Source organism: Dermacentor andersoni, chromosome 5 (genome assembly GCF_023375885.2).
Source record: "Dermacentor andersoni chromosome 5, qqDerAnde1_hic_scaffold, whole genome shotgun sequence".
In the NCBI taxonomy this organism is placed as follows: domain Eukaryota; kingdom Metazoa; phylum Arthropoda; class Arachnida; order Ixodida; family Ixodidae; genus Dermacentor; species Dermacentor andersoni.
The window spans coordinates 164,992,957-165,020,060 of record NC_092818.1 but is presented as its reverse complement, the minus strand read 5'-3'; the positions used below and the strand labels follow the sequence as shown (position 1 = coordinate 165,020,060).

The 27,104-nt window shown below is 44.5% G+C and overlaps 2 protein-coding genes across 3 annotated transcripts in view; both read left to right on the top strand.

The window, feature by feature from the left end:
• The first annotated feature begins 427 nt into the window (after positions 1 to 427).
• On the top strand, positions 428 to 15,850 carry LOC129380089 (ornithine decarboxylase-like). Its single transcript, XM_050179152.3, has 9 exons — positions 428 to 563; positions 1,451 to 1,547; positions 2,014 to 2,090; positions 2,856 to 3,022; positions 3,931 to 4,065; positions 10,932 to 11,097; positions 12,280 to 12,433; positions 13,201 to 13,304; positions 15,269 to 15,850. Exons 1-9 carry the CDS (start codon positions 501 to 503, stop codon positions 15,605 to 15,607), a joined length of 1,302 nt encoding a protein of 433 aa, XP_050035109.2. The 5' UTR covers positions 428 to 500; the 3' UTR covers positions 15,608 to 15,850.
• A 1,914-nt stretch (positions 15,851 to 17,764) lies between these two features.
• Positions 17,765 to 27,104, top strand: part of LOC126531580 (venom allergen 5-like) — a 28,816-nt gene continuing 19,476 nt past the window's right edge. The window contains exons 1-2 of one of the 2 annotated variants that reach the window (XM_055071260.2): positions 17,765 to 17,867; positions 25,303 to 25,637. In XM_055071260.2, coding sequence (XP_054927235.2) covers positions 25,311 to 25,637 — 327 coding nt within the window. In that variant the 5' untranslated portion in view covers positions 17,765 to 17,867; positions 25,303 to 25,310. The remainder of the gene's footprint in view (positions 17,868 to 25,302; positions 25,638 to 27,104) is intronic. The other variant, XM_055071261.2, reaches the window with a different exon arrangement.

The following is a 27,104-nucleotide window of genomic DNA, read 5'->3' as shown; positions in this document are numbered from 1 at the left end:
GGGCCCTTATGCGTAGGGGCAACGAAGTCGCCTTAGAACTGATTGCGAAGTGGTGCTTAGTGCGGGTAGGCTACAAGCCTCTAATTCTTTTAAAGCGGGATCGCATCTGCCGCTTGATTAGCACGTGTGGAGCACAGTCAGAAGAGCGCTTTAGCGCGTGGTGCACATTCTCACAGGCTATAGAGTCGTTGCCCCGCCTAGCAAGCACCCTACGTTGTTCTTACCAAGGGCGATGGCTCGGGCTACGCGAGTTACCTGTCGTAAACTAAGGTTTCCGTTTCCGCAAGAAGAAAACTGTCTAGCAGATTAGTTTTACCCCATTTCTTTTCTTTTTTGAAGCCTACTTAAATGGGACATTGCTCGGTATAGGCGGCGCAGGGCATCGTTTTTGTTTCCTACACTTTTTTTGCCAAACTATGTGTGATGAATACTACTCGACCGTGCTTGTTTATAGCCTCCTCTTGACGGGCAAGCGTTTGACTGGCGCCTAACGGAGCGACATGTCCTTCGTTCACGTGGGAGGCACTTTCCGAGAAGTTGCCATGAAGGTGGTGCAAGAACAAGTATGTCCATCTTCTTGAGCGTGCGCTTCAATTACCCGAGTAGCGGGCTTACGGATTGCCTTGCTTTTATTTTGAAGAGATTCAATAGTTCGTGCGCTTCACATATCACCCGTCATTCGCCATATACGGCAGAGCGTTGACGCGACCTCCGTTACAGAACGAGAGTGCTTCCTCCATCATAATAGCTCACTCATAAAGATATATAAGCATTTAAATAATGCTCGATAACTGATTTCTGACCAGGAGAGCGCAAACGCAGCAGCTAAACTAGTGAACACAGGAAAGGTCCTTCGGGGCTGTTCAGCTTGAGCATAACCAATAACTTTTCTTATGGGGGAACCCGCTTGCTACCTCTTGTCTTTTCAGTGCAAAGCAGAATTAATAACACGTGAGATAAGCCGTTCAGCAAGCAGCAAGGAGCAGTTCTCTTAATTTATATATACAGGAAGGGTTAGAGACGAGGTGGGTGCTGAGATGATATGAGGTGGCAATGACTCATTTCAGCTTCCCACACAACCAACAGCACTAACGGACGGGTGTAGCCTGGTGACAAAGAAGAATAAGACTTCACTAGAGATGAAATTCGGGCTAGTTGGTTAATAATGATCGCCAAATACCAGCGCGTAAAAAACAAGGGGCAAGAACACCGCTGTGTATGTCTCTTTATGTTCGTTTTTTTTTTTTTTTTTTTTACGCGTTGGTACTTGATGATCAGGAATCGGACGTATACTATCGACTGAGTTCGCGCAAACATTGCATGCATATAGTATAGGTATGACGAAGCCAGCACGTTTGCAAGGATCTAGGTGGTGCATACTCGTAGTTATTGTTTGTGTGATCATTAATTTAGGTACGTATACGGTAAACCTCGTTCCTCCTCCTTGCAGGAAGAAGACAACGCCTTTTATGTGTGTGACCTGCGGGAGCTGAAGAACAGAGTGCGCCTCTGGCGGCAGGAGCTGCCGCGGGTGGTTCCACATTTCGGTGATATATTGTTACACGAATTTCCAGGCCTAACAGTTTTCATATACACGAAAGCCTCCAGAGACTAAGCTGGAAAGCATTGGCTCCGAAACAACAGCAAAAATATATATTAACTCCCTGTGAAAATACATTTTAGGTTTTCTTACTTAGTTTATATAATCGATAACACTTCCCCGTTTATCCGACATTCGACGGGATCAAATGGCGACGACAAGGGGTAAACAAAACATTGATTTAGCGGAGCACACTATAGCACTTTGCGCTCATATGCATGTACACGTGCGTATAATAGTGCACAAAAATGCACTGGCGCATATCTTCGTTATATTTTTCTTGGTGCAGACGATAAAAGTGTTCATTTTCGCATAAAGCACAAGACGATAATAGTAATAAAAGTGCACAAATTCTCACTTGTGAAGAAACGTAATGTTAAAGACGCGATAATTTTTTTTCATTTGTTTTTCAGCCATAAAGGCTTGCACAGATCCCGTCGTCCTGCAAACTCTAGCATACGAAGAAGTGAACTTCGACTGTTCAAATAAGGTAAGAGGAATGCCGGACAACTAAAGTCCTACTTCGAGGCTACCCACCGTGGTGTCTTAGTGGCTGTTGCGTTGCGCTGCTAAGCACGAGGTCGCGGGATCGAATCCCGACGGTGGCGGCCGCATTTCCATGGGGGCGAAATGCGAAAACGCATGCGTACAGTGCATTGGGTGCGCGTTAAAGAAAACCAGGTGGTCGAAGCTAATCAAATCATAGTTCTTGCACGTAAAACCTCAGTATTTAATTTCTTTTCCTTTTTCCCTCTCAGGCTGCTTGAGTCATGAGGTAACAATTGTCAATGACGATCTAATACGGAAGCATTACTGCAGCGACAGTGCAGCTTCATTAATGTCAAAGACAACAAAATTTGATATTGCGCTTGCGAGCACTCACATAAACGTATTGCACAGGTATGTAAGGTACGCACACAGCAAATACACCATAGCCTACATTACCTTATTATTAACTGCGCATATAAGTTAAACGGCCTTGTTGGTGGATTCCAGAAGCTGGCGCGAACAATACAAAGGGTGAAACGAATTATACTTAGACAAACATAATTGGTTTCTCCAATCTTATGATATGCTCTGCTCGTGTACGTTCCCGTTATATTATAATCTACGCGAATGTATAGATAACTAGACTACTGCAGTAGCCTGCACATATTAAACATCATTTTTTGGTATGAAGTATTGTGTCCCATGGAAATCGAGGCTTGTTGTTATTTTGCGGAAAATTAATGTTATATATCTCTCTCTTCGACAGTGGGAAATCGAGGTGCTTGTCAGCGCTGGCATTGACGTCACTCGGATTATTTACGCCAACCCCGCCAAGCAGACATCTCATCTCGAGTTTGCCAAAAACGTTGGAGTCACTTTGATGACCTTCGACTGCGCGGAAGAACTGGAGAAGATTTCAGACAAGAAGGCCAGGTTATATAGAGGAATCTTGTTAAATGCAAGAAAAAGAAAAAGGAACATTTTAACTCGGAAGTTAGCCTGAGATGGCACGTGGTACACGAGTCGAAAGCGGAAGCCTGTCTTTAAGGAGTCCAAATAAAAGGACTAATTCTTTCTTTTGGTGTTAGGATGGTTAGGAGTGCTTTCTTTTGGCATTCTACGTTCAAGCTGCACTTCCTCATCAGCCTCATGTTCCCGCTTGTTTTAAGGTGCTCGGCACTGACCAATTCGAAGATCAAGAGCCAACCAAATTATACATAAGCTAGATATTTATCATTGCTCTTTAACTTGAAGACTACGATAACAAATGAAAAACGGGTATTACGGGTACTAAACCTCGATATTGTATAAGGAAGAAAAATTTACGATCAAATTACTTGAAGCGTACCTGGTGAATGGTTCTAATTGGGTTAAACAAATTTCTGTTTATGTAGGACGCGTAGAACTCATCACTGTATTTTAGATAGACCTCTTAAAAAACTCTGTTAGCCGAAGAAACAGTCTCGCGTAAACTGTAAATGTGTGCATCGATATTTATGTGCCTTAGGAACATTATAAAGTGTAATTTACGAATGTACGGCTTTTATATTACTGCGGTTTACAACATTGTTGCTCCATTTTTCGGGTGTCTTGCGATGTTTTAGTCTCGTTATATGTTCTCTCAAAGCCTACTCTGGTGATAGCGCAATTTAAAAACAACGATACATTTCGTTTTTGTTTTTGTGTTATTGCAAAAAAATTTATTGGTATAGGCTCAGCAGTTGCCTAAATCAGGCATTAATCACTTTTGGCAGTATCGCCGAGACGGAATTTGACAAGCACAACCTAAAGTGATGGCTTCGGGCACTCGTATTTATTAGCACCTCTTAAAATCTTTCTAGTCTTCTGCTAAGGATCAGAGTTCAAGGGGACACAATCGAATCCAAGATGGCCTCAAAGTTTGGATGTTCGCTAGAAGAAGCCGCATCTCTGCTACGCACTGCTATAAGTTTGGGCCTGTCTGTGATTGGCGTTGCGTGAGTCAAATGTTGGCACTCGCTCAGAATTCGCGTTCCTTCTTGTGCTTGTGTATGTCCGGTTATAACCGTTTTTCCCGCCACATTGGGTCACTGGGTATGTGCGAATGGATAAGTGCCGCTCTTCAAAGACAAAAAAAAATCCTTTTAAGTTAAGCTTATCCGGTGCTGGGTAGAATCGAAAGCGCGCCATATATATTCAGACACGTGCCATGCGCGGACTTCGAGGCGGCGGCGCTAGATGGCGCTGTGCGTCCAGCGACATGCGAGAAGAGGAGCTCGGTTGAATTCACGCCTCGGGCATGAAGCGTTTTGGTGGAGGCAATACGGTGTGTCGCTACACTGATTTAATGCTAATCATATTAACGTCAACGATCATCGTGGTATATGAGTTCTGCCGGGATCTTCTTTCTTACTTTCATTACTCTATTAGGATGCTTTGCGTTAGGTAGCGTCTTGTTAGAGCTGAAGTAATGCTTGTACAAAATTATCGCCCGATCTCCTTAACATCTTCGTGTTGTAAACTTATCGAACACATAATAGCTCACAAATTACACGAATTCTTAGAAGAAAACTCAGTTTTATCAAATCATCAACATGGATTTCGAAAAGGATTTTCTACCACAACACAATTGGTTACTATAGTTCACACCTTTGCAGCTTGTCTAGACACGAACAGTCAAATTGATGTAATATTCCTAGATTACAACAAAGCATTCGATACAGTCCCACACGATAAACTAATTACTAAGCTTCGGATGATTGGCATACCAGAATTATTCATTTCCTGGATTTCAGCATATCTGTACAACCGCAACCAATACGTTCAGGTGGGAGAACAAGTCTCTGGCTGCCTTCCGGTAACTTCTGGCGTTCCGCAGGGGAGCGTACTTGGCCCTCTACTTTTTTTACTATATATTAATGATATTGTCAATGTCGTTAACACTCCAGTTCAGATTCGTCTATTTACTGATGACTGTGTTTTGTTTAGAGAAGTTACCTGCATTACTGACCAATATGACCTTAACTCTAACTTAGACAACGTGTTGAAATGGTGTGAGCAATGGGGAATGCTTCTTAATGCAACTAAGTGTGTCTATCTCCCCATAACGCGCAAAAAAGTCCCCTTAGACTACACTTACAAGTTAGCTGCATCACCTTTACTGAAAGTAACATGCTATAAATATTTAGGCTTAACATTAACGAGTGACTTATCATGGAACTTGCACATAAATAGGATCTGCTCTGCCGCTTTCCGGAAACTATGCCTTCTGCGCCACAAACTCAAGTCTGCTCCGTCTAGTGTTAAACTACTCTCTTACTTTTCCTTAATTAGGCCAAAACTTGAGTATGCCTCCATAGTTTGGGACCCTCACACAAGAATTAACATTAAGAAACTAGAAAGAATTCAAAGAAAAGCAGTACGATTTATTTACAGTAAATTTAAGGCTGCTGACTCCCCCACTGCATTACTAACCGATAACGGTATTGAACTACTACAAATTCGAAGAAAGAAAAGTCGGCTAGAGTTTCTTTCAAACTTAATTAATCATAGGATTGCCTTAGACACCGCAAAATCCGTATCCCCCTTGAGAAGCAGACCCACTCGGCACCACTACCCTCATTCTCTAACACCTATTTTCGCAAGGACTGACACACGTGCACCTGTGCTTACAGCGGGTAGCACAGAAAACTTGTCTAATCGTGGATAGTTCCAAAGAGGTGTTCAGAATTTGGCAATGGAACTGCAGGGGGTACTCCAATAAGACGGCTCCGTTGCAGCAGTATTTTAGATCGCTAGCTAACAAACCACAGGTAATAAATAGCATTACAGGAAACCCTCGTCTCTGCCGCATCCCTCCCTGGTTATCGGGCCGTCTCCGTGCAGCCCGGAGGTCGGGGAGTATGCAGGTTAGTTCAGTTCAGTTCAGTTTATTTCCAACAAAATGCTGGGGGTCCTCCAGGCAAAAAAGTTGTCATAGACAACTTGAGGGGACCTGGGGACCATACAGACAGCAGGCAAAGTGATACATATACAAAAGAACAGTTTCAAATACTTTACATCACAGGGTATTTTCAAATAGTGAAAATAATATACAATGCAAGAAAAAAAATCAAATACAGATGTGGCAACTACGAACATACAATGAAAACATAGAAACATGAAAAAATAAATATGCACTTGTGTTAAAGGGTTCTTCACTCATACAACAAAAAACGTCTTATTTGCGACTTGAATTTGTAGAGTTTCATGCTGAAATTTATTTGGGAATTCACACGCTTTATTAATGCGGGTATTTGATAAGCGAGCACAGCCCTTCCAAAATTTGTACGTGTTCGCGGTGTTGTTATCCGTTCGTTACGCAGTGCATAACGAGCTGACGTTGTGTGTGCTGAATGTAACAGGTTATGTTTATGTATATGCAGCAAAGTTTGTAGTCATATATTTTACTCGCTTTGAGCAAATTGTGTTTAATAAACAAAGGATTAGTTGGTAGATCTTTAGGTTCACCATGATAATTCTCAAGAATCCTCAGCACTTTCTTCTGTAATACCTCCAGTTTGTTATAGTTCGTAGTCGTTGTAGTGCCCCAAACTAGTGTGCAGTAGAATAAACGGGAGTAGAAGTGGGCATAATATATAGCTTTCTTTAGCTGCAGAGGAATGAGATCTGATAATTTGAATAATAAACCAACTGTTCTGCTTAGTTCTGAGGTTAGTTTGTTTAGGTGTGTATTCCACGACATACCTTCTTCAAACCACACACCTAGAAATTTCGGACATTTTACGCGTGCTATGACGGTGTCCTGGAATGTCAGCGTGAGTTCACTGTCACATGTTTTGTTGGTGGGTTTGAACAAGACGTAGTTAGTTTTTTCTAGGTTCAAAGCTAATTTATTTGCATGAAGCCAGCTATCAAGCTGCATTAGGTAGTCGTTAATCGTGTTCTGAACGTCACTAAGTGTACGCGCAGAAAAAAATATATTGGTATCATCTGCGTAAGTTACGAACTTTGGGGAGTTAGGTATATCAAATATATCGTTTATGTAAAGCATAAATAGCAAGGGCCCTAGAATCGACCCCTGAGGTACTCCTTGTTTTACTGTAGTAGTTGGGGAAATAATATTACCAATTTTTATACACTGTTTTCTGTGGGAAATATATTTTTTTTACAGATCTAAGGCACCGCCACGAATGCCGTAATCATGAAGTTTAACTAATAAAATCTCATGGTTAACACAATCAAATGCTGTCATAAGATCAATGAAGAGGCCAACGGTATAAAGCTTATTTTCAATGTCATCCATTATTTTATCTTTAACACGTAATAACGCTAGCTCAGTTGTTACAGGAGGCTTACACACTTCTCTCATGACCTGAAGCTGGCGAGTTGCAAGGTCGCATACGGCATGGCGGAGGTTCTTCTCAACACGAGACAACGCAACCAGCGGAGAAACAGCGTGTTTATGGTCAACATCTACAGCAATCCTAGGGACTCGCGACAGCAGTTCAAAACGATACTCAAGAAGTCCGTCAACCTGGCCGGCACCCATCCCCTGGTCGTCGTCAGGGATTTCAACGCACCGTACGGAGTGGGGGGGTACGTCTGCGACACGAGCAAGGGTCGGCGTCTGTGGCAGAACGCCATCGAAATGGACCTCATGCTCATCACGGACAAGGCGTTCCCACCCGAATCGGCAACTCGGTGAGCCGGGACACCACCCCCGATCTGGCGTTCGTGAAGAACGTCGAGGGAGCCGAATGGAGTAAACCCGCAATGAATTTTGGTAGCGACCATAACATGCTCGAGACCCGCTTCGACGTCACCCGAAGTAAATCCAGAGAGTTCACCGTCACGAACTGGGACACCTGGAAGATTGGTGCGAGCGAATCAAGAGTGACGCCGAGTCATCCACTAAGACGATCGTCAGCGACCTGGAGATAGAGAAGATGGACAGCAGGCTAGCCCATCTGATCGAGGCCAAGCAGGCGCTGCTTCTCCGATGGAAGGGACAAAGGTTTAACCGAAGATTGAGGAAAAATATCTCCGCGCTTAACAAGGCCATCGAAGCTCACTGTCGGACCCTCGGCAAGCAGCAATGGGACGAGGTCTGTGACTAGATCGATGGGCAGATGCGTAACCGCAAGTACTGGGGCATGCTAAAACATCTCCTCAACGAGGGCAGCACCAGATCCAGACAGAGGCACATGCTCGCCAGAGCCCTGCACGTAGCTACCACATCCTGTTCCGGGGACGAGCTGGTTACCAAGCTCATGGAAAAGTACCTTCCCGTAAAGCACGGAGACGAGGAAGACTGGTTTCCCGACTACCTCGGCCCAGCCCGTCCGGAGCTGGACGAATACTTCACAATGGGGGAAATTAGACAAGCCATCTTTTTCTCTCAAGGGCAAGAGTGCGCCAAGTGCCGACAGAATCACCAGCAAGATGCTGCAGAACCATGACGACCGTTCTATTGGATACCTCACCGAGAGGATCAACGAGACGTGGAAAAACGACAGCGTCCCAGAGCAATGGAAGACTGCCAACGTCGTCCTGATCCCCAAACCCAGCAAGGCTCCGAACGTGGACAACCTCTGACCCATCTCTCTCACCTCCTGCGTCGGGAAAGATATCTCGAAGAGAACAACATCTATACTCACAACATGATCGGCTTCCGTGCCGGCCTCTCGTCGCAGGACGCCATGAAGATGATCAAACATCAAATCATCGACGGCAGTACCAGGGACACCAAGGCCCTTCTCGGATTCGACCTCGAGAAAGCGTTTGACAACGTTCTCCACGAATGCATTCTGGCCTCCGTCACAGACCTCGAGCTGGGCCCCAGACTATATAACTACGTCCGTTCGTTCCTGACGGGGAGGAAAGCGAAGCTGCGGATTGGCGACTTTGTCTCCGACGAGCGGCTCCTGGGCCCATGGGGCACGCCACAAGGCTCGGTCATTTCGCCTGCTCTCTTCAACATCTGCATGGTCGGCCTCTCGAGGAATCTGGCCCAAGTTGAAGGTATCAAACACACCATCGACGCCGACGACATCACGATCTGGTGCACCGGCGGTAGCGAAGGGCAAGTGGAAAGAGCCATGCAAGAGGCGGTAGACGTCACGGAGCAGTACCTGCTACCCATCGGACTCAGATGCCCCCCGGCCAAATCTGAGCTTCTGCTTTATAGAAAAGAAAAAGGCGGCAGACCCAAGGGCTGGAAACCGGTCTCGGAAAGTGACATTCACCTGTTCATTCGGAGCGGCGACCCGATACCCAGAGTTGACACCATCGGAGTCCTGGGTATGTTCATCCAATCAGGTGGCGGCAACGGCACTGCGTTGCGCAAGATCATTGCGAAGACCGACAATGCTTTTCGCCTCGTGCGAAGGGTCCCGAACAGACATCGTGGCCTCAAGGAGGACAACCTGCTTCGGCTCATCAACGCCTTTGTGCTGTGTCATTTCACCTACACGGTGGCCATGCACAACTGGCTCAGAGCGGAGCGGGAAAAGCTCAATGCTCTCATTAGAAAATTCGTCAAGAGAGCCATCGGGCTGCACGTCAGAACGCTTGCCGAGGACCTCCTTCGGCTCGGCATACACAACACCATGGAGGAGATAGCCGAGGCTCAGGAACGGGCCTCGCTAACTCGGCTGTCCACCACGCCGGCCGGCAGGCGTATCCTCGAGAAGATCGGACTCGCACACACCAAGAACTTGGCTGAAAACACCCAAATCCCCAGTGAAATAGGGGAGAAGATCATGGTCGCCCCTTTGCCCCGCAATGTTCATCCCGTTCACAACGCAGGTCGTCGCAAGGCAAGAGCATTAAATATGCTGAAGCAAATAAACAAGGACAAGATCGAAGCAAGCTTCGTTAAAGCAACTGCGTACCGAGACGGCAAGGCTTTTGCGGTTTCCGTCATGGACACGCTGGGCAAAGTCATCAACTGTGCTTCCGTCCGGACGACGAACCCCGAGGTGGCCGAGCAAGTGGCCATTGCACTCGCCATGCAAGACGGCCGGAGAGAAAGGCTGTATAGCGATTCGAAAGTGGCCGTCAGGGCATTCCAGAAAGGCCGGGTAGCCTGGCAGGTAATTCAAATTCTGAAAGGCACCAAAGACAGCGACACCTCCATACGCTACATCCTTTGGTTCCCTGCCCACGTCGGGGCGATTGAGGGGGTTCCTCTAAACCTCAACAAGTCTGCCAACGAGGCTGCGCGTAGCTTTACCGACCGCGCTGCCCTCGGCCGCGCTGACTCTCTCCCCGGACACAGAGACGCTCCTATCACGCACAATGAACTTACTAAATTCTTTTACTTTGGGAAAAGGGTTTTCCCGCCGCCTCACTCCAAACTAAGAAGGCCGCAGGCGGTCACGCTCAGACTCTTGCAAACGAAGTCCTACCCAAATCTGGCGTCCCTTAATAGCCTATATCCCGGGATTTATCCGAGTTGTTCTTGCGTAGCCTGTGGTGCGGTTGCTACTTTGCCTCATATGCTCTGGGAGTGCGGGTCGCTGGGCTTGAAGTTCACCAAGGAAGAGCGGGACGCGCTCCCGCGAAGTCCCGTCTTTGAGGACCAAATCCAGGCCGTCCAGCGCGCCCGCGATCGGGCCGGCAGGCTAGATCTGCCAGTCCCGTCGTGGGATTAGCCGGGTGCGCCTTTTATCGCGTTTTGCTGGACCAAATAAAAGTTTATTTACTCACTCATTAAACACTGAATGAGAAGAAATACAGGCAGAACCACTGCCTATACATTCTTCCTATGTTCTTCCTATATTCTGCCTGTATTCTGCCTATATTTTAATTGAATATGGTCGCAATTACTTTCACTGCAATGCAACATTCTATTTTCCAGGTTTCATGTTGGCGCCATTGATTACAGTCCTGAAGCTTTTACACTCGCTATCGCTCAAGCTCGAGAAGTCTTCGACATGGCTAACGAGTTAGGAAGGGAGATGAGCGTGCTTGATATCGGCGGAGGATTCCCGGGTGGCATCCGAAAACGAGATTCCTTTGAGAAGGTAAAGAATTGACACTAAACAAAGCACGTGCATTTTCCGCACTGTGTCCACGGCGTAGTTACGCTAATATTTGATATCGGGAGACATCTGCCCGCAAACCTGAAGCTAAATGCATTGGCCTTCTCTTCTCACAGGTTTATCAAAAATTATTTCTTATGCACTGGTACAACAGTATGTAGAACACTAATGTACCGGAGAGGTTACGTTTGGAGATATTATGTTGACATGTATTAAGCATCGATATATCTGTTAATTTTATTTGTTAAAATGTTAATGAGCAACTATCGCCATGTGCCTGATGTCTACCTTCATGAATAATGCGGCGCCAGAAAATAATCTCTTTATATCTACTTTTATCCTTGCAAAAAAGAAACATACTTTCGCCAAAACGTATCGCATTTATCACACATCTTTCTTTAAAAAATTATAAACATAGAAAACTAGGCATGCCACATACGATGTGGCAACATACTGGATTTTATATTCGACACGCACTGTTCATATGTTGGATATGAGAATTACAGGGCATGTGTTCTTTTTTTTCTTCTTCTAACAAGGTGGGAGCACTGATTCCGCTAATATAATAATTTTTGGTAAACGCAAAAATCTTTTCTTATTCAACAGCTGCATGTTTGCACGAAATATGCAGATTTTTCAGATTTTAGAAGAAAAACGACCAATTGCAGTTGTTCGTGTGCAATTCTTCAAGCCGACAGAAGTTGTAGAAGCAGTGGAAGCAGTCTTTACCATAGCCTAGTTTGGCAGATTGTATGAATTGAGCACTGCAGTCAGCGTAGATCCGTGATAATAAACTCGAATAAACGCATGTCTTCTTCAAAAAAGTTAACCTATGACGAATATGCTAACTTTTGAATGCTTCGAGTCACGGTTGTACTTATCCGGGTCACCAGTTATATGGAGTCAGGCCGCAGAGAGGGAGCCGTCGCGGCCACGACTTATGATGAAGATGGTCCTGAAGAGCGGCAAGTGGATCATGCGACCCCTCAGGCCGGGCTCACTAGCATGTCCTATTAGCGTTCAAATGTGCACGCGGCGTTCTTCTTCATTTGGCAGTGCTGTAAATGGTTGTCACATACGCTTTCATGAAAACCCCAACTACAGCAATGTTTCAAAGGTTAGTGGGCATTTGCCTTTCAAAACGCATGCAATTTCACTGCCCAGGTATGCCAGGCCGTGAGATATGCTCTAGACCTGCACTTTCCAGAATCCAGCGGCATAAGCGTCATAGCCGAGCCCGGTCAGTACATGGTCACGGCGCCCTACACTATGGCAGTCAAGGTGATCGCCAAGCGGACCCGGCAAACCAGCATCGACGGTGCGTTTTTCACGCATTCCTTGCGTACGTGTTCAGAGGTAACGGGTTTGGCTTCCGGTATTGGCAGCGGCCATATTCTAATGGATTAGAATGCAAGAACTCTGGTGTACTTCTCTGCACGTTCAATAAGCCGAAAGGATAAAAATTATCCTGGATCCCTCAAATATTGGGGTCTCTATTAGGCCAAGTGTTGCCTTGGTGTGCTATCCCCATCGAATAAATAAATAAATAAATAAATAAATAAATAAATAAATCAAATTAACTTCTCTTTTGGTCTGCTGGGCTGGTCACCCACGAGCAGCTTTATTTCTCCACTTTCCCTGTGCAATACTGCATTTTGTTTGTAAAAATAAACCATACCATTCCTTACTATTATCTTGCTGTACAAATCGAGTATAATGATATTCTTGCAATAGCTTAAATTTTCACGCGATGTCAGAGCTGACTTCTGTGCGAGAAGATATGGTTCTTTAAATCGAAGGAAATTCCACAGGAAGTGTGAGACACGAAGCAATCAACAGTGGTCCAGCAAGGTGCACGCCTTGTTCGGCCAATAAACAAAGGCTTCATTTAAAGTTATTTCCTCCTCCTCTAGGCGCCCTAACCGTATTACTTCCATGCGCCTCCTATACAAGAAAGGGGACAGACAGAAGTGTAACGATAACTCTGTTTAAGTAATATCGCACTTATTGGCATCGCTAGCCTATATAAGGCTGAGCGTATACGAGACATTACTCGTGCGAAATATTTTTTTTCCTTTCCCATAGGTGCTCTTTGTTATCACCACGATGTCTACTTGAACGCAAGTAAAGAGAATTGCGTTCCACGAGAAATGTACACCTTCTTGGACATCGGTTACCAGCCGCTCAATGTAAGAGAGAGTAATATCAACTTTATTTCACAAACTGGTCTTTCTCTGAACTGTCGTCTCTGGTCACACATCGCGTGGTGCTTTGTGGTTGGAAAATTTCATGGATGCGCTGAAAGTGTCGCTCGAGGAATCACCAGAATATGGGAGAGAGGTGTACCGAGGAGACTTCTCCAACTCATCTACAGCTGCGCAAGGCACAAGGGGGCAGAGGAAGGAATTGCTTTTTAGTATGGGGAACCGCTGCATTTACTAACATCCAGAAATTGAATTTAGTGCAAAAGAGAGCGCTTCGCAACGATGTGTATGAGGGCCATAAGCCCGAAGTCAGTTCTCGGAACGGATGCCATGAATGTACTGTTAGAGTTTCGTGGTTTCAGCATACTGAGATTATTTTTTTTTTTTTCAGCATTTAGTGCGGCGCCAGTTACGAAATGGTTAGAAGGCATTCTGATCAAGCGTTACGAAGCCAACGTTATGCAAAATATATAATTTATTCTAGAATTGTCAAAATTAAAGCAATTAAAGCAGAAATAAGCGTCCTCAATGTACGCGCTTGTCCTGCTTGGCTAATTTCCATTGCGCGAACTAATTATGGTCGCCAGACGTTACGTTATGATCTTTCATATCTGTTAAACAGTACGTCGTTATAAATGTATAGCGAGTTACTATGTACATATGGAAATTTTATTACGTAACACTTGGATTGTGCCTGCATTCACATTTATTTTATTGTTGTCGTTGTTCTTGCCGTAATACTGTCCGCACATTTCTATGACTGCGAAGGGAAACACCTTTTGTAGGTAGACACCGTCTTTCATCAAGCCTTTTGCCATGTTTTTAGTCGGTTCCCACCTCACATCAGCCTAACGTCGATGTTAAATAAGTCGATTCTTATCCTGGATCAAGGAAACATGGCGAGGATTTAGTGCGATGAGAGAGAGAGAGAGAGAGAGAGAGAAAAGAACAAGGGGAGGAAACGCAGAGAGGTCAACCAGACGAGCGTCCGTTTTGCTGTGCTCTAGACTGGAGGTAAAGAAATGGGGAATAGAAAGAAAGAAAAGAGGGAGTGAGCGCTGACTGCACGTGAGAGGATGCACAAGAGCACTATAAGCGGTCTCTTAAACCGGTGCACTTAAAGTACTCTACTAGTGCACGAACCGCTTTTAGTGCCAGTGAAGGATGTGGCCACGGTCCCAGTATATTTGACTAAAATAACGACTTGTCCAGTAAGTGTAAAGTATGGCTGGGTCGGCCACCGTACACTTGGTAGCGCAGGTGGCTGTGCCGGCGCTCAATATTATAAGCAATGTCGTGGCACCGTTGACCAGTGTCAGTGCTTGTAGTTTGTCAAGTAGGGAAGCATCGTGGTGGTTTAATGCACGATAAGACGCGGGAAGACATGTGTCAGAGTCTGGATCGACGATATTCTCCGTGCTCTGCGCGACGAGTCCACGGGCAAATAAACATCGTGCCATGCACGTGAGATTCTCGGCACTTGTATCTCTCGAGCGAGGTGGGGAGCGAGCTCGTTTCACTGCATCCCCTGGTGTTACGGTATCTACTAGAGTATCGCGGGGTGTAGTTTCACGTGTGATGAAAGCGCCGCTTGAATGTGGGGAGGTAAAGCGTTGTATGGCTGCGTGGACCAGCAAGCATCCTGGATGCACTGTGACGCATTACATGGCGTTGCGAAAATGCATTACGCTGAAGTAGTAATCTTGGAAGAAAAAAGCCAACATCAGTGTAAGAAAAGGCGATACGTAGCGGGTAATCCGTACGTGGTAGAGGTATTCGTCGCTAGATTACTGCTTCAAAATAACGCATCTTCAAAAATTTCATGTCAAAACAATGTGTTCGGATCAATATTTCCTCACTCAGCAATGCAACAGTAACAAAATTAATAGCAGGAGGAGGAAGCGCAGTACTCGTGCTTGTTCAATTTACGAGCGCACGCATTCATGCAGCCGCCTTACTACCGTACCCGCAAACACGTGACCACGTTGTGGGGCGCCACGTGTCACCCTTTGGACATGCTTGAGGGCTGCGTGCCATTCTTCGAGGTTTCCGTGGGCGAGTGGCTGGCGATCGACAACGTGGGCGCCTACGGAATGGTGAAAGCGAACGGCTTCAACGGCACCGGCTTCCCACCGGTTCACTACATAACCCATGCGGAGGACGCACCGCGTGTCGCCCATTTTCTAGAAGCCTCTCCGCTCACACCCGGCTACAGTCAGCCCCTGCAGGCCATGAAAAAAAGCTGCCCTAGGGGAATAACCGCAGCGTTACTGAGTCGCGCATCCTGAGAGACAAGCGGTGGAGGCAGCACGTTCCCACGTTATCTTCGATGCCACCAACGAAATTGCGTTTTCGTCTCAGATAAATTTCTGTATAGCATCCAAACACAGAATAAAAACTCCTAATCGTCGGCGATTTCTTATTATTGTATGAAGCTGCGAACTTAGGTAGTTCATTAATTCTACAAGCTCTTTGTAAGACATTATGAAGTTGTAGGTGTCCTGTTTCCCATTCAGACACTACATCCAAAATGACCAGTATATTAAAGAGAAATGTTGTCCTCAAATCAAATAGTCCGCTTCATCTTCTGATGCAAAAGAGCCTCTGATTCAGGCGTATATTTTTTTCTGCCTTTTCTTTATATAGTGGACGTGAGTATGAACATGAGTGAGTGCCTACTAGTGTGAGTAGGCGTGATCCAGCTCGAAAACACTCTTGATAAAAACACACATAAACAAGCGATATATATCCAGCTCGAAAACACTCTTGATAAAAACACGCATAAACAAGCGATATGTATATATATCGCTTGTTTATGTGTGTTTTTATCAAGAGTGTTTTCGAGCTGGATTACGCCTACTCACATTAGTAGGCACTCACTCATGTTCATACTCACGTCCACTCACGTCCACTGGCACTCACTTATATACTCGTAAACACGTCCAGTCACCCTCGCTGCCACTCGTGCTCATATTCACTCCCACTCACACTGACAGGAACTAACTGGCGTTCGTATACTTACATGTTCCCGCACTCACCGGCACTCACGCACTTTCGTATTCACGTGAACTCACTCTTACCCTCACTTACTCACGCTAACACTGAGGTTTACCGCTCATAACCTTACTCACGCTCATAAACCTGTTCGCCCTCTCCGCCGGTGCCACATTTTCGGAACTTTCTACTAACGTCGACAGTTTGGTCTCGAGCTTATCAAATGTTCTAGCAGCCATAGGGACGAAAGCTGCGTAAGCACTGATGCTGTTTTCAGCCTCTGTAATCAGTGCTGACGCCAAGCTCCCCATACTCATCCTCGACTGCACTCAAACCCGCTCACACTCGCATACACTCACATTCACTGGCGCTCATTCGCATTCATACCCACGTTCATGTTCACGTACTCTCACACTCACCGCCTCTCACCAACGTTCGTATACTCACGCACACTCACGACCTGCGTCACTCATTCACTCTAATAATCATTCACACCTGTGAAATGAATGCCAGCAGAGGCGGATCCATGGTAGCCTGAAAGTAGGGAAGAGGTGGCCTCATCCCAATATATACAATGAACGGAGGAGGGGTGCTTACTGCACGCTCAGTTTTGTCAACGCTCAAGTGCTGGTGTGTCTTGGGGGCCATGTAAGGCAGGCCTCCTTCCCCTCTCCTCTCTCGATCCGCCATTCAACGTGAGTGTGTATCAGTGAGTGTACTCATGACTGTGTGTGCCGATATATGACTACGTACATGACATTTGTGTTTTAAAGCATGTTCTCTATCCACCACCATGAATGGTTGTGAATGACGCTTGTCTTGGCGCCATGGTCGGGGATTGGTGTTGCGACGCAGAGATGTACTTAATAGCTGAATTCACTCTTGCTTCAACGGTAAGTACATCGAGCTTCTCTCTGTCTCTCTCTCTTTCTTTGCCTCGCTACTTTCTTCTCAACAGTCTTTGCGTGAGTATCTACGCATATGAACACGTCTATGAAAAAAGCGGTACTTTCAAGAAGCGTAAGGAACCCAGACTGTGACTTCAAACTTACTGTGTAACGTTGGAACTAAAACAGACATCTCTACGCCTTGACTTACTAGCGTGCAACAAAATTTCCTGGCGAGCCAGCGTGGTCTTGCTTGCCTCAGATGTACCAAGGACATCGACACGACCTTGATCGACACCGCTAGTAAGCATCACTGAGGAATACAATAGCGATAGTTTCATAAAATTAGACCCTTCTTTGCCCCATTTTCGGAGCTTTCTAGCCGCACTTACTCGTGTTAAATACACATACAGCTTTATCATTCTGTGTCCTTGACAGTTTTCTCTAGACGAAGAGCTACGTAATCGCTGACGCCGGTGTCAGCCTCTGTAATCAGTGCTTACTCCTGTTCTCCTTGCCGGAGAGGTGTTTAGTTTCTTCCTCGTTGAACCTTCTTGTGGAGATTGCACCAAGGAGAGAAACACGACTCTGACCTATAAGTTAGCGGAGCAGGGTTGCTCTCTAGGCACTTGCGGCACCGTTAGAGCACTGAGGACAGGATATTAAGGTAAGTGTGGCAAAAGGTATTTTATGCATTGTGATGTAAGCTACATTGCTAAAAAACCTGAAAAATAGTAATGTTGATGAGTTACATTAAACTGTATCAGCCACGAGCGCTAAAAAATCAGCGGAGAAAGATCTCAGAAGCGTGTTCAAGGGAAGCGCGTTACGGGTTTTTACAGAACTAATTAATTTTTACAACATAAATTTTGCATTACAAATCAACATACTCCAATTTATATCCGCAAGATGACTTCAAACATAAGTGTTACCCTAAGTGGTAGCTCTCCGCAGCGCGAGGATTGGCTTGTTTCGTCCCTAGAAAAATCCATACGTAATGAACTTTCAGTGATACAACGTCTGTTTAAAGCAGGGCCAATAATGTGCGGGTTCTCCCTTCAAGCTCGCAAATTCATTGTCGTCACCTTGAAAGTCATCCTGCCCTCTGTCAAGAAATTTTAATGCGAAAGCACATATGCCCCATTGAGCGAAATTTCTGCGTCGACGGCGACGTGACCGAGTGATGGTACCAAAAATGACATACGGCGTAAAGAATGAAAAACACGTAAAAATACTTCGGATTGACGTCAAGTTTATCAATGAGGTTCCTGTAAACAAATTAATGGCTTTGAAAAAAATGTTGTTAAATTTCGCTCGGAGTGGGAAACGAACTCGGAGCGCCGGCGTGCGAGGCGAGCACGCTTCCCCGACGCCCCGGCAGCTCCACGGTTCTGGCTGACTAAAGGTGTGGCCTAGGGTGTGCGTCATTGTGCACGTGACGGAACAGCCAATGGGAAGGAGGTGGCGCCACGTCATGAATGTATAAAATGAGCGCGCTGCTTCCCGCACGTCACTTGCTCTTCGGATTTGATCGGTGCTGTGTCGACTGCGATGGACTCTGAAGCGTCTACCTCAGCGGCAGCTCACAAAGCTGAGGCCAACGTATACACGAACGCACACACTGAATCAGCAGAAAGAACTTCAATGCATGTAGGCAACATCAATCCAAAACATTTCAGCGACTACAATGATTAAGTAAATAAGCCAAATACAAGACATTCATGAGAGTGCAAGGAAAATGGAAAAACGAATGGACGACTTGGAAAACCAGAGTAGACGGTCAAACCTAATAGTATACGGCCTGACGGAAACAGAAGGCGAAAACAGTGAAAAGCTAGAACAAACTGTATATAAGACCATTATCCAGGACACGCTTGGCTTGCAGCCTAGTATTGCCATGGAGCGAATTCATCGTCTCGGTAAACCAGCGCATAACAAAACAAGACCAGTAATCTTTAGGCTTCTGGATTCTAGACAGAAATCTATGATATTAGGAAAGGGGTGCAAGCTAAAGAACACAGGTTTGTCTATCGGGGAGACTTCTGTAAAAGAACTCGAGAAATCAGGAAACTGCTGTGGAATAGCGCCAAGGAAAACCGAGAAAACCATGACAGGGTTTCTTTGTCATTAGACAAGCTTTACATTAATTACCAAGTTTTCGCTTGGGACGAGGACAAGGGGGAGAGAGTTTTGCTTTAAAAAAACGTAGGAGCAAAGCGTCCAATCACGCGAAGCCAAGCGCAGTCAAAGAACTAACGTTATCAAATGTAAACGCGAGAAGCATTTTAAATAAGACTGACGCGCTTGAAAATCTACTCTTTGAACATAATCCTGACATAGTAGCGATAACTGAAACGTGGCTTCCCTCAGCTGTCTTAAATCACGAATTTGTGCCTCCCGATTACTCCGCCATTAGAAAAGACAGACAGACACGTGGTGGTGGCGTGGCACTACTAATAAAGAAATCCCTCCCATACGAACCGTTGCCAAATGTGAGGGATGCTGAAGCCGTGTTCTGCAGAATTACCTGCAGCAACACTGCCATAATTGTAGGCTGCGTTTACCGAAGTCCTGACTCGGACGAAAGCGTCATAAAGAACGTACGTGAGTTTCTGCAGTGCCACGCTCATAGCCTAAGAATTATCATCATGGGAGACTTTAACCTTCCAGAAATGAACTGGAAGAAAATGCAATACTCATCACGTACTTCAGAAGCGCTAATTGATTTAATGCTCAACTTCAACTTACAAGTAGTTGATCAACCAACACACTCACATGGTACTGCAAGTAATATACTCGATCTAATACTACTCTCTGATCACTTCGTTGTAAACAAAATACATACTAGTATTGTTGAAGGCATATCCGACCACGATATTCCAATATGTTACCTACCTCTGTCGTTTAGCATACAAAAAAGGTCTTTAGAAAGCACCGTTATCGACTTTGCGAAATCAGACGACGCCAATGTTTTGACGTACATGGCACATGAATACATGGATTTTGCAGAAATGGCTTGCAATCCTTCGGCAGACGCAAATTCCCTCTGGATTAAGTTTAAGACAGTAATATATGACTGCACTGAACAATTTATACCGTTAAAAACAAGAAAATCGCGGAAATACAACCCATGGGTAACGCGTGAGGTAATTCATGCCAAACGAAAAGTGAAAAGGTTACGTCGGTCTTTGAAGAAGACTAAAAATCAATCACTCCAGACATCAAAGTTGATTACCGCCAAGGCAGAACTTAAAATCAGAATAAGCCACTCCAGAAAAGAATATTTTAATACTATCCTGCCTAACTTCGTAAAAGGTAATCCAAACAGATTTTGGTGTCACTTCCGTGCACGCAAAGTAGTCACGCCAGAACGGCCCCACGATGAAAAAGTTTCTCAAGCTAATGCATACAACAAGTACTTCCAATCGGTATTTACTGCAGATAACGGGTTTGTCCCCCCAATAATTCCTACAGGTTTCAACATCGACTCACTAAACATAACTGGCTCAGGAATCTTTAACTTTCTACTCGGATTAGACACGAAAAAATCTAGTGGCCCTGACGACGTCCCGAACGAATTCTTGAAGCGATACGCAAAATGGTGCTGCAGTTATCTTGGCATTATCTATCGCATGTCACTTCCAACCGGACGTGTGCCAGATGACTGGAAAAAAGCAAAGATAATACCAATCCATAAACCAGGTGACACAAACTCTCCTTCCAACTACAGACCGATGTCACTAACTATTACATCATGCAAGATACTAGAGCATATAAATTTAAAACACCTAACAACATATATTGAAGAGAATGGCATATTTTTAATTTACATCAATGATATCGTCAATGACATAGCATGCAGCATAAAGCTTTTTGCAGATGATTGCATTCTATATAAAGAAATAAGAAGTTATGACGACCACCTTACTTTGAACAGATGCCTTAACGAGATAAATGCCTGGTGGGAACAATGACAAATATCTATTAACCTCAAGAAATCAGTGACAATGGTAGTAACAACAAAGAAGATTAAGTCAGGATTCACCTACCTTCTCAATGGTACACCCCTAACTAATGTTCAGCAACACAAGTATCTAGGACTGACTCTAGCATCTGACTTGAAGTGGAACACGCACATTGCAAACATCACTTCAGCAGCCACCCGTAAGCTTTTCTTCCTTAAAAGGTCCCTGAAATCTGTTCCCAGTCATATCAAACTGCTATGCTATAAAACCTTTGTGCGGCCAGTACTAGAATACGCCAACCCGGTTTGGTTTCCTCACACAAAGACAAACATAACCGAAGTGGAAAAAGTTCAAAGGAAAGCAATACGGTTTATTCTCAACAAGTACAAAACCACTGACTCGCCCACAGAACTCCTGGCTTCATCCGGAATGGACACACTGGTAAACAGAGCAAAGCAAGCTCGGCTAAAATTCATACACAACCTGTTGCACAACCGCTTTAACATAAATTCTTCAAGATACATTACTTTCTCTCCGGCCCGTATTTCACGCCATAAGCATAATAAAATGTTAGTTTAGTGCCCTTGTAAAACGGACACATTTAGATACTCTTTTTTCCCTACTGCTGTTAGGGAGTGGAACCACCTCGACTCGGCAATAGCTGATATAGACTCGCCTTTCATTTTTAGTAACATGATAGAAAAGAGTAAGAAATAACTGCTAGAAATATTTCAGTCTTATGCAAATTTGTTTTTTACATTGTTTAGATCTGTCTGTTATGTTATGTTAGATTGTATTAAGTTATATACTGTTAGGTTGTAAATGGTTGTGTTACATTTATATTTCACGAGATTGTATTGAATGACAATTTATTGTACTTATAACATCTGTTTTATCGTTATAGTTGACTTCACTAATTATATGCATGAAACGATGTCTTTCTTTTTTTTGCATTTTGTATTTTTCCAGACTGTACTGTGTAGCTACATGTAGCGTATCTAGTTTATTGTACTTTGTATACACATGTTCTATGAAAAATGTTGTATCAACGCGTACATTGTAACAATATGCCCACCTGCTATGGTCTAGATAAAGAGACTGGCAGTATTGAAAATAAATAAATAATAAATAAATTTCGCCTTCCCACACGTAAGCATTATCATCATCATCATTTATTGTCCCTTAAGGACCCCTTTCAGGGCATTACATAAGAGGGGGGGGGGCAAAAGCATCAATAAACACTATGGTCATTATTGTACAATGGTTAACTTATTTGTACAACGGTAAACAAAACTTAGTATACATGCTAGTAGGCGATAGTCTCAAGTGTCTCTGCCGAACGTTTACACGTACTTTCTTATGCTATTATAGGAGGCAGTCAAGCCCCATTCCAAATTTTCACCAATTTAGCGCCGTCGCAGTGTTCCGCTTAGCTCTTCCACAGTGTACACATGAAAATGCCGGCTGACTTTGTCTTGTGAAGAAAGAATTCATATACCGCTTTTATGAAACTGCTAACTGGAATGCCAACGTATTTCGAAGCACATTTTAATGTACCTCAAAACTGGCACTACATTTAGGATTTCTATATAAGTAGTCAAGGCTACCCTACAGCTCGCCTTCAGCGTCACGATTGCAACATATGCCCTGAAGTGAATTATAAAAATGTTAATTAGTGAACATGTTATTAGCTAACATTACTCTGCGATTTGTCACGCAAATAGCGTCCGCTTATTCAAATAATACACCTGAACAGGTAGGATTGCGCTGTATGCACGGTTCAATTTTTTTTTATCCATTCAAAGTCAAAAAGAAAACAGGGTATGTGACACTGCTTCAGCGTTGATTCCATGGCTGTTCCCGACAAGTCGATAATATTATACTGCTAAACTTTAGGTTGTTATTGGCTCGACAGCGACACACGGTCACTTGTCGTCTAATCTTCCTTGCACAGCGCAATTAACGTTCGCGCCATGCGCTTGAAAGCACGTTCACGTGAACGCATATCCATTTACCTGTTGTCCATCTATGCACTAACAGAGTACGATGGCTAAATGCATTGCCTGATTATTTAGCATTCTTGTCGTTTTTTTTTTCCCTAGAAAACCAAACAACATGTAGATATACGGAAAGTTCAGCTTGGTGCAATATTCGAGCCCCATCTGTCTATGAAGTATGTGCGGAAGTTTGCCTGCTGACACGAAACCAATAAAAACTTCGTGCAATGACTTTGACACCGTAATTTCGCTACTATATATATACGGCCTATATCTTCTCAGAAAACGGCTCAGGAAAGAAAATTTCTCAAACCAAGTAGGTGACCATGCCAAGCCTTCTGCATCTTGAATGTATTCTGGGGTTTTACGTGCCATAAACCACGATTTGATTAAGAGGCACGCCATAGGGGGAGGGGGGGGGGGGTACTTCGGAATAATTTAGGCCACCACGGGATCTTTAACGTGCCCCCAATGCACAGGGCACGGGCTTTATTGCATTTTGCGTCCGTCGAAATGCGCCCGCCGCGGCCGGGATTCGATCCCACGACCTCGTGCGTAGCGGCGCAACACCACAGCCGCTAAGCCACCGCGGCGGGTGTTTTGCGTCTTTCAGCACCTTTTAAAAATCGAACTTTTCTAGAAAAACTGACTTTTCTTCAGTGACAGCTAGTGGTTTAAGCAATGAAGTAAAATTTATGTTGAGGGCTTACTGGAGCAATATAATTTCAACATAGATCGGAATATTCGCACCATAATCTAGGGTGTCCCATCTAACGTTAGCCAAGCTGTTCAACGAAAATTAAGATTGCAAAAAAAAACACCGTGCAAGGTACAATCTTAAGACCTCCAATGACCGAACGCTGTTAATTCTATAAGTGAACTTGCATCGTGTTTTCTTTTAATATCTCCTTTTTCATTCAATTAACATCTTGCCTAATGTTAGTTGGAACACACGGTATACAAGAGGCACGTTGCCGGACGTAGTAACAATGTAGAGCCAAATGTCTTTTTATATTGCGGCGTGTGTATACGACCACCTAGGTACTCCAGTTTCCGGTTGTGATAATCACTGCGGCTAAGAAGAGGATAGGATCGCGAGGACTTCGTTCTCAACAGATATCGTGTACACGGACTGCCGTGGAATGGAACAACAACAACAACAAAGTGTTCTTTCCTTAACGTCGACACACATCAGTTGTGGCATCTCGATACGCCTGCAGTGCATGAAGATGGTTTCATCTCAGTGTGACAAGCGGTTCCTGTTCGCTTGGGACAGCTATAGGTAACGACTCTTGCCGAATAGGAGACTTTACGGCTCTGGGTTGTGCAGGTGCAGTACCTGTTGCGATGCACAAATCCAGACACTCCATCTCTGAAAACTACGAAAACGGCTTGACATAATTAAATGGATCCCATTTTAAATATAGCAGCCTTGTTACTTGGCGCATGTTCATCAATTCAGAGTCCGCTTTGCCCATGTTGTCAACTGTAAGCGCCATATCGTGGTGCTCGCGGAAGCAGGTTTTGTAATCCAGAATCCCGAAGCATCCAGAATATTCAGGTGTTTGCTCGAACTGCTTTAGTGCTATCACGCGCTTCCCTCTAACGAGAATATTTATAATAAATACGCACGGGAAATACACCAGGAAGGAAGAAAATGGAGAGATGCCGGTCTCTCTGCAGCAATCATCAAATCATACTTATAGATAACAAGGCAAATGTGCATAAACACGTTAAAAATGTAGTTTTTCTTATATTGTTATTACTATATATTTTCTGAGCGATAAGTAAACAAATGATTGATTGAGTGATTCCTTTTTTTTATTTCTGAATTATTATTCGGTTTGAAAATATTTATACCATTTTTCCTAGAAGAAAATAAGGGAATAAGCAGGCTGGCAACTGCCGCTGGAAGGAGTGCACGACGGCTGCTAACTCCTAAGGAAGGAGGCGACAGACAGAAAAATGGAAGATAGGAAGAAGGGAAGAGGGAATAAAGAACAAGACGACGTATCACAAAGACCAAACTAAAACAATGAACAAATAATCTAATACAGCATTTTACTATGCGCGAAAATGAGCAAATACTTTAATGACCTGCTTTTTCTCTTTTTTTTCTTCTTTGTGTCATGTGGTATAGGTTCAACGATGACGCTCAAAAGAGGTATGCCGACCGAGTCACAATTCTCAAGAATTGCGATGGTAACCTTTCTTGCACTGAGCGTGCCAGTGGCAGTGGCTCGCATATTGGGCAGCAGCCATGAAGGTGGCGGCGACTGTGAGAGCATCTTTCAGCGCTACAGTCGGGATCACGTACTGTGCCGGCAGCGCTGGAGCGGCTGCCGCTCTGTTGCCTCGTTCGTCGAAGACGCCGACAAGAGAGTCATCCTCGACGTGCACAACCGTTTCCGGAGTCAAATCGCAACGGGGAGCAACGGCTCGAGGCTGCCCTACGCTTCCAACATGCTGGAAATGGTGAGGCTACATCCACGCTTAGCTTCATCGTGGCCTTCTTGTACAGCTGACATAAAGAGAGAGAAGCAAGGAGAGGCCGGGAGGTTAACCGGACGCATGGCCGGTTCGCGGCCCTGCAGTGGGAGAAGGGGATAAAGGGGCGAAGAGAGAGAAAGAAGGAAATAGAGAGAGGAGGGAGCGCACTAGCAGCGTGCCCTCTTGAATGTGTGCATCAAGTCCGTAACAAACGGTCGCCAAGACCTGTCGACCTAAGGTATTGCAGCAACACCATCGCTACTCTCTGCGCCAGCGAGGCGCGCTGCCATGGTCCAAGGACCTTCGCTTCAAAAAACGGTCATGAGTCTTGATATTTTTTTTTTCTGAACGGGTAATATTACCAGTGTTTTACCCTCATCATCAGATAATAGAAGTGAACGTAACTAGGGTTCCTTCATGAGTGCCGTCATTTAAGAAGGTCTCGGTCCTGGTTTAGATACGAATCCTCGGCCGCTCATTTGCAGGCTGTACCTTCGCCTAAATTTATTGAACTGAAGAATTAAGTTGCGGGCTTTCAACTAAACCAAATAGTGGTTCACGAAACAAGCCCCCCCCCTCCCCCCCAAAAAAAAGAAAAGGTAGCATCGCTTGAGACCATTCGCAGAGTGCAACAAATACAGAAGTCTCAGCAAATGACACATCGGTCGAGTGTTTGAGCATAAAAGAAACGTATATTTTTGTATATATGTGTTTGCTTCGCGGAGGCCAGACTTGTAGAAACAGTGCGCGCCTGTCCGTGCAGCCTTAGTCGAACGCGCGTACCATATGCCCTACGTCCCACTTTTGTTTTTCCACCCCCACAAGAAATAATATTTAGTAAGGCTGTACAAACAGTCGTAATTCTGATTACGGATCTAATGGTTGTTGCTGTTCCAAACGTTCGTCGAATCTGCGGGTCAAATTTACTTGTTTTGCCACGCTCATTGGACAAATTTGGCGAAAAATACATATACCCCGCGGCACCTTTATAACGGTTATTTCGAAAGCTCGCTGTTGGGAATTAATAAAAGAACAGCTGAGTAAAAGAAAATTTGTCTAACGCAGCTAAAGATGAACGTAGCTCATGTGCCATGTGAAAAGTCATTTTTTATCTTCAGAATTTATTCTGATCTATATTTTTCTCTTGTTTATACATTTTTTTAGCTGTGTTTCTGTGATAGCGGATCATTAGCAGGTTAACTAACCGTTTTTTCGCAGCTGGTAACAAATAACACCATTCTTATACTCTACAGCGGGTTCAACCGACTTCCGGCTGTAAACATTCTTTAAGTGAGCGATAATACTGCAAAGTTATGTTACTTACTATATGCACTACAATGTGTTCCTCACTCCTGAAAGTAACCGAAAAGTATCATTGCGGCGTGCTGAGCGCGTCATAATTTGAAATGTAGTAAGGCGTTACGCCTTTGCTGTAATTGCATTTTATTTGCT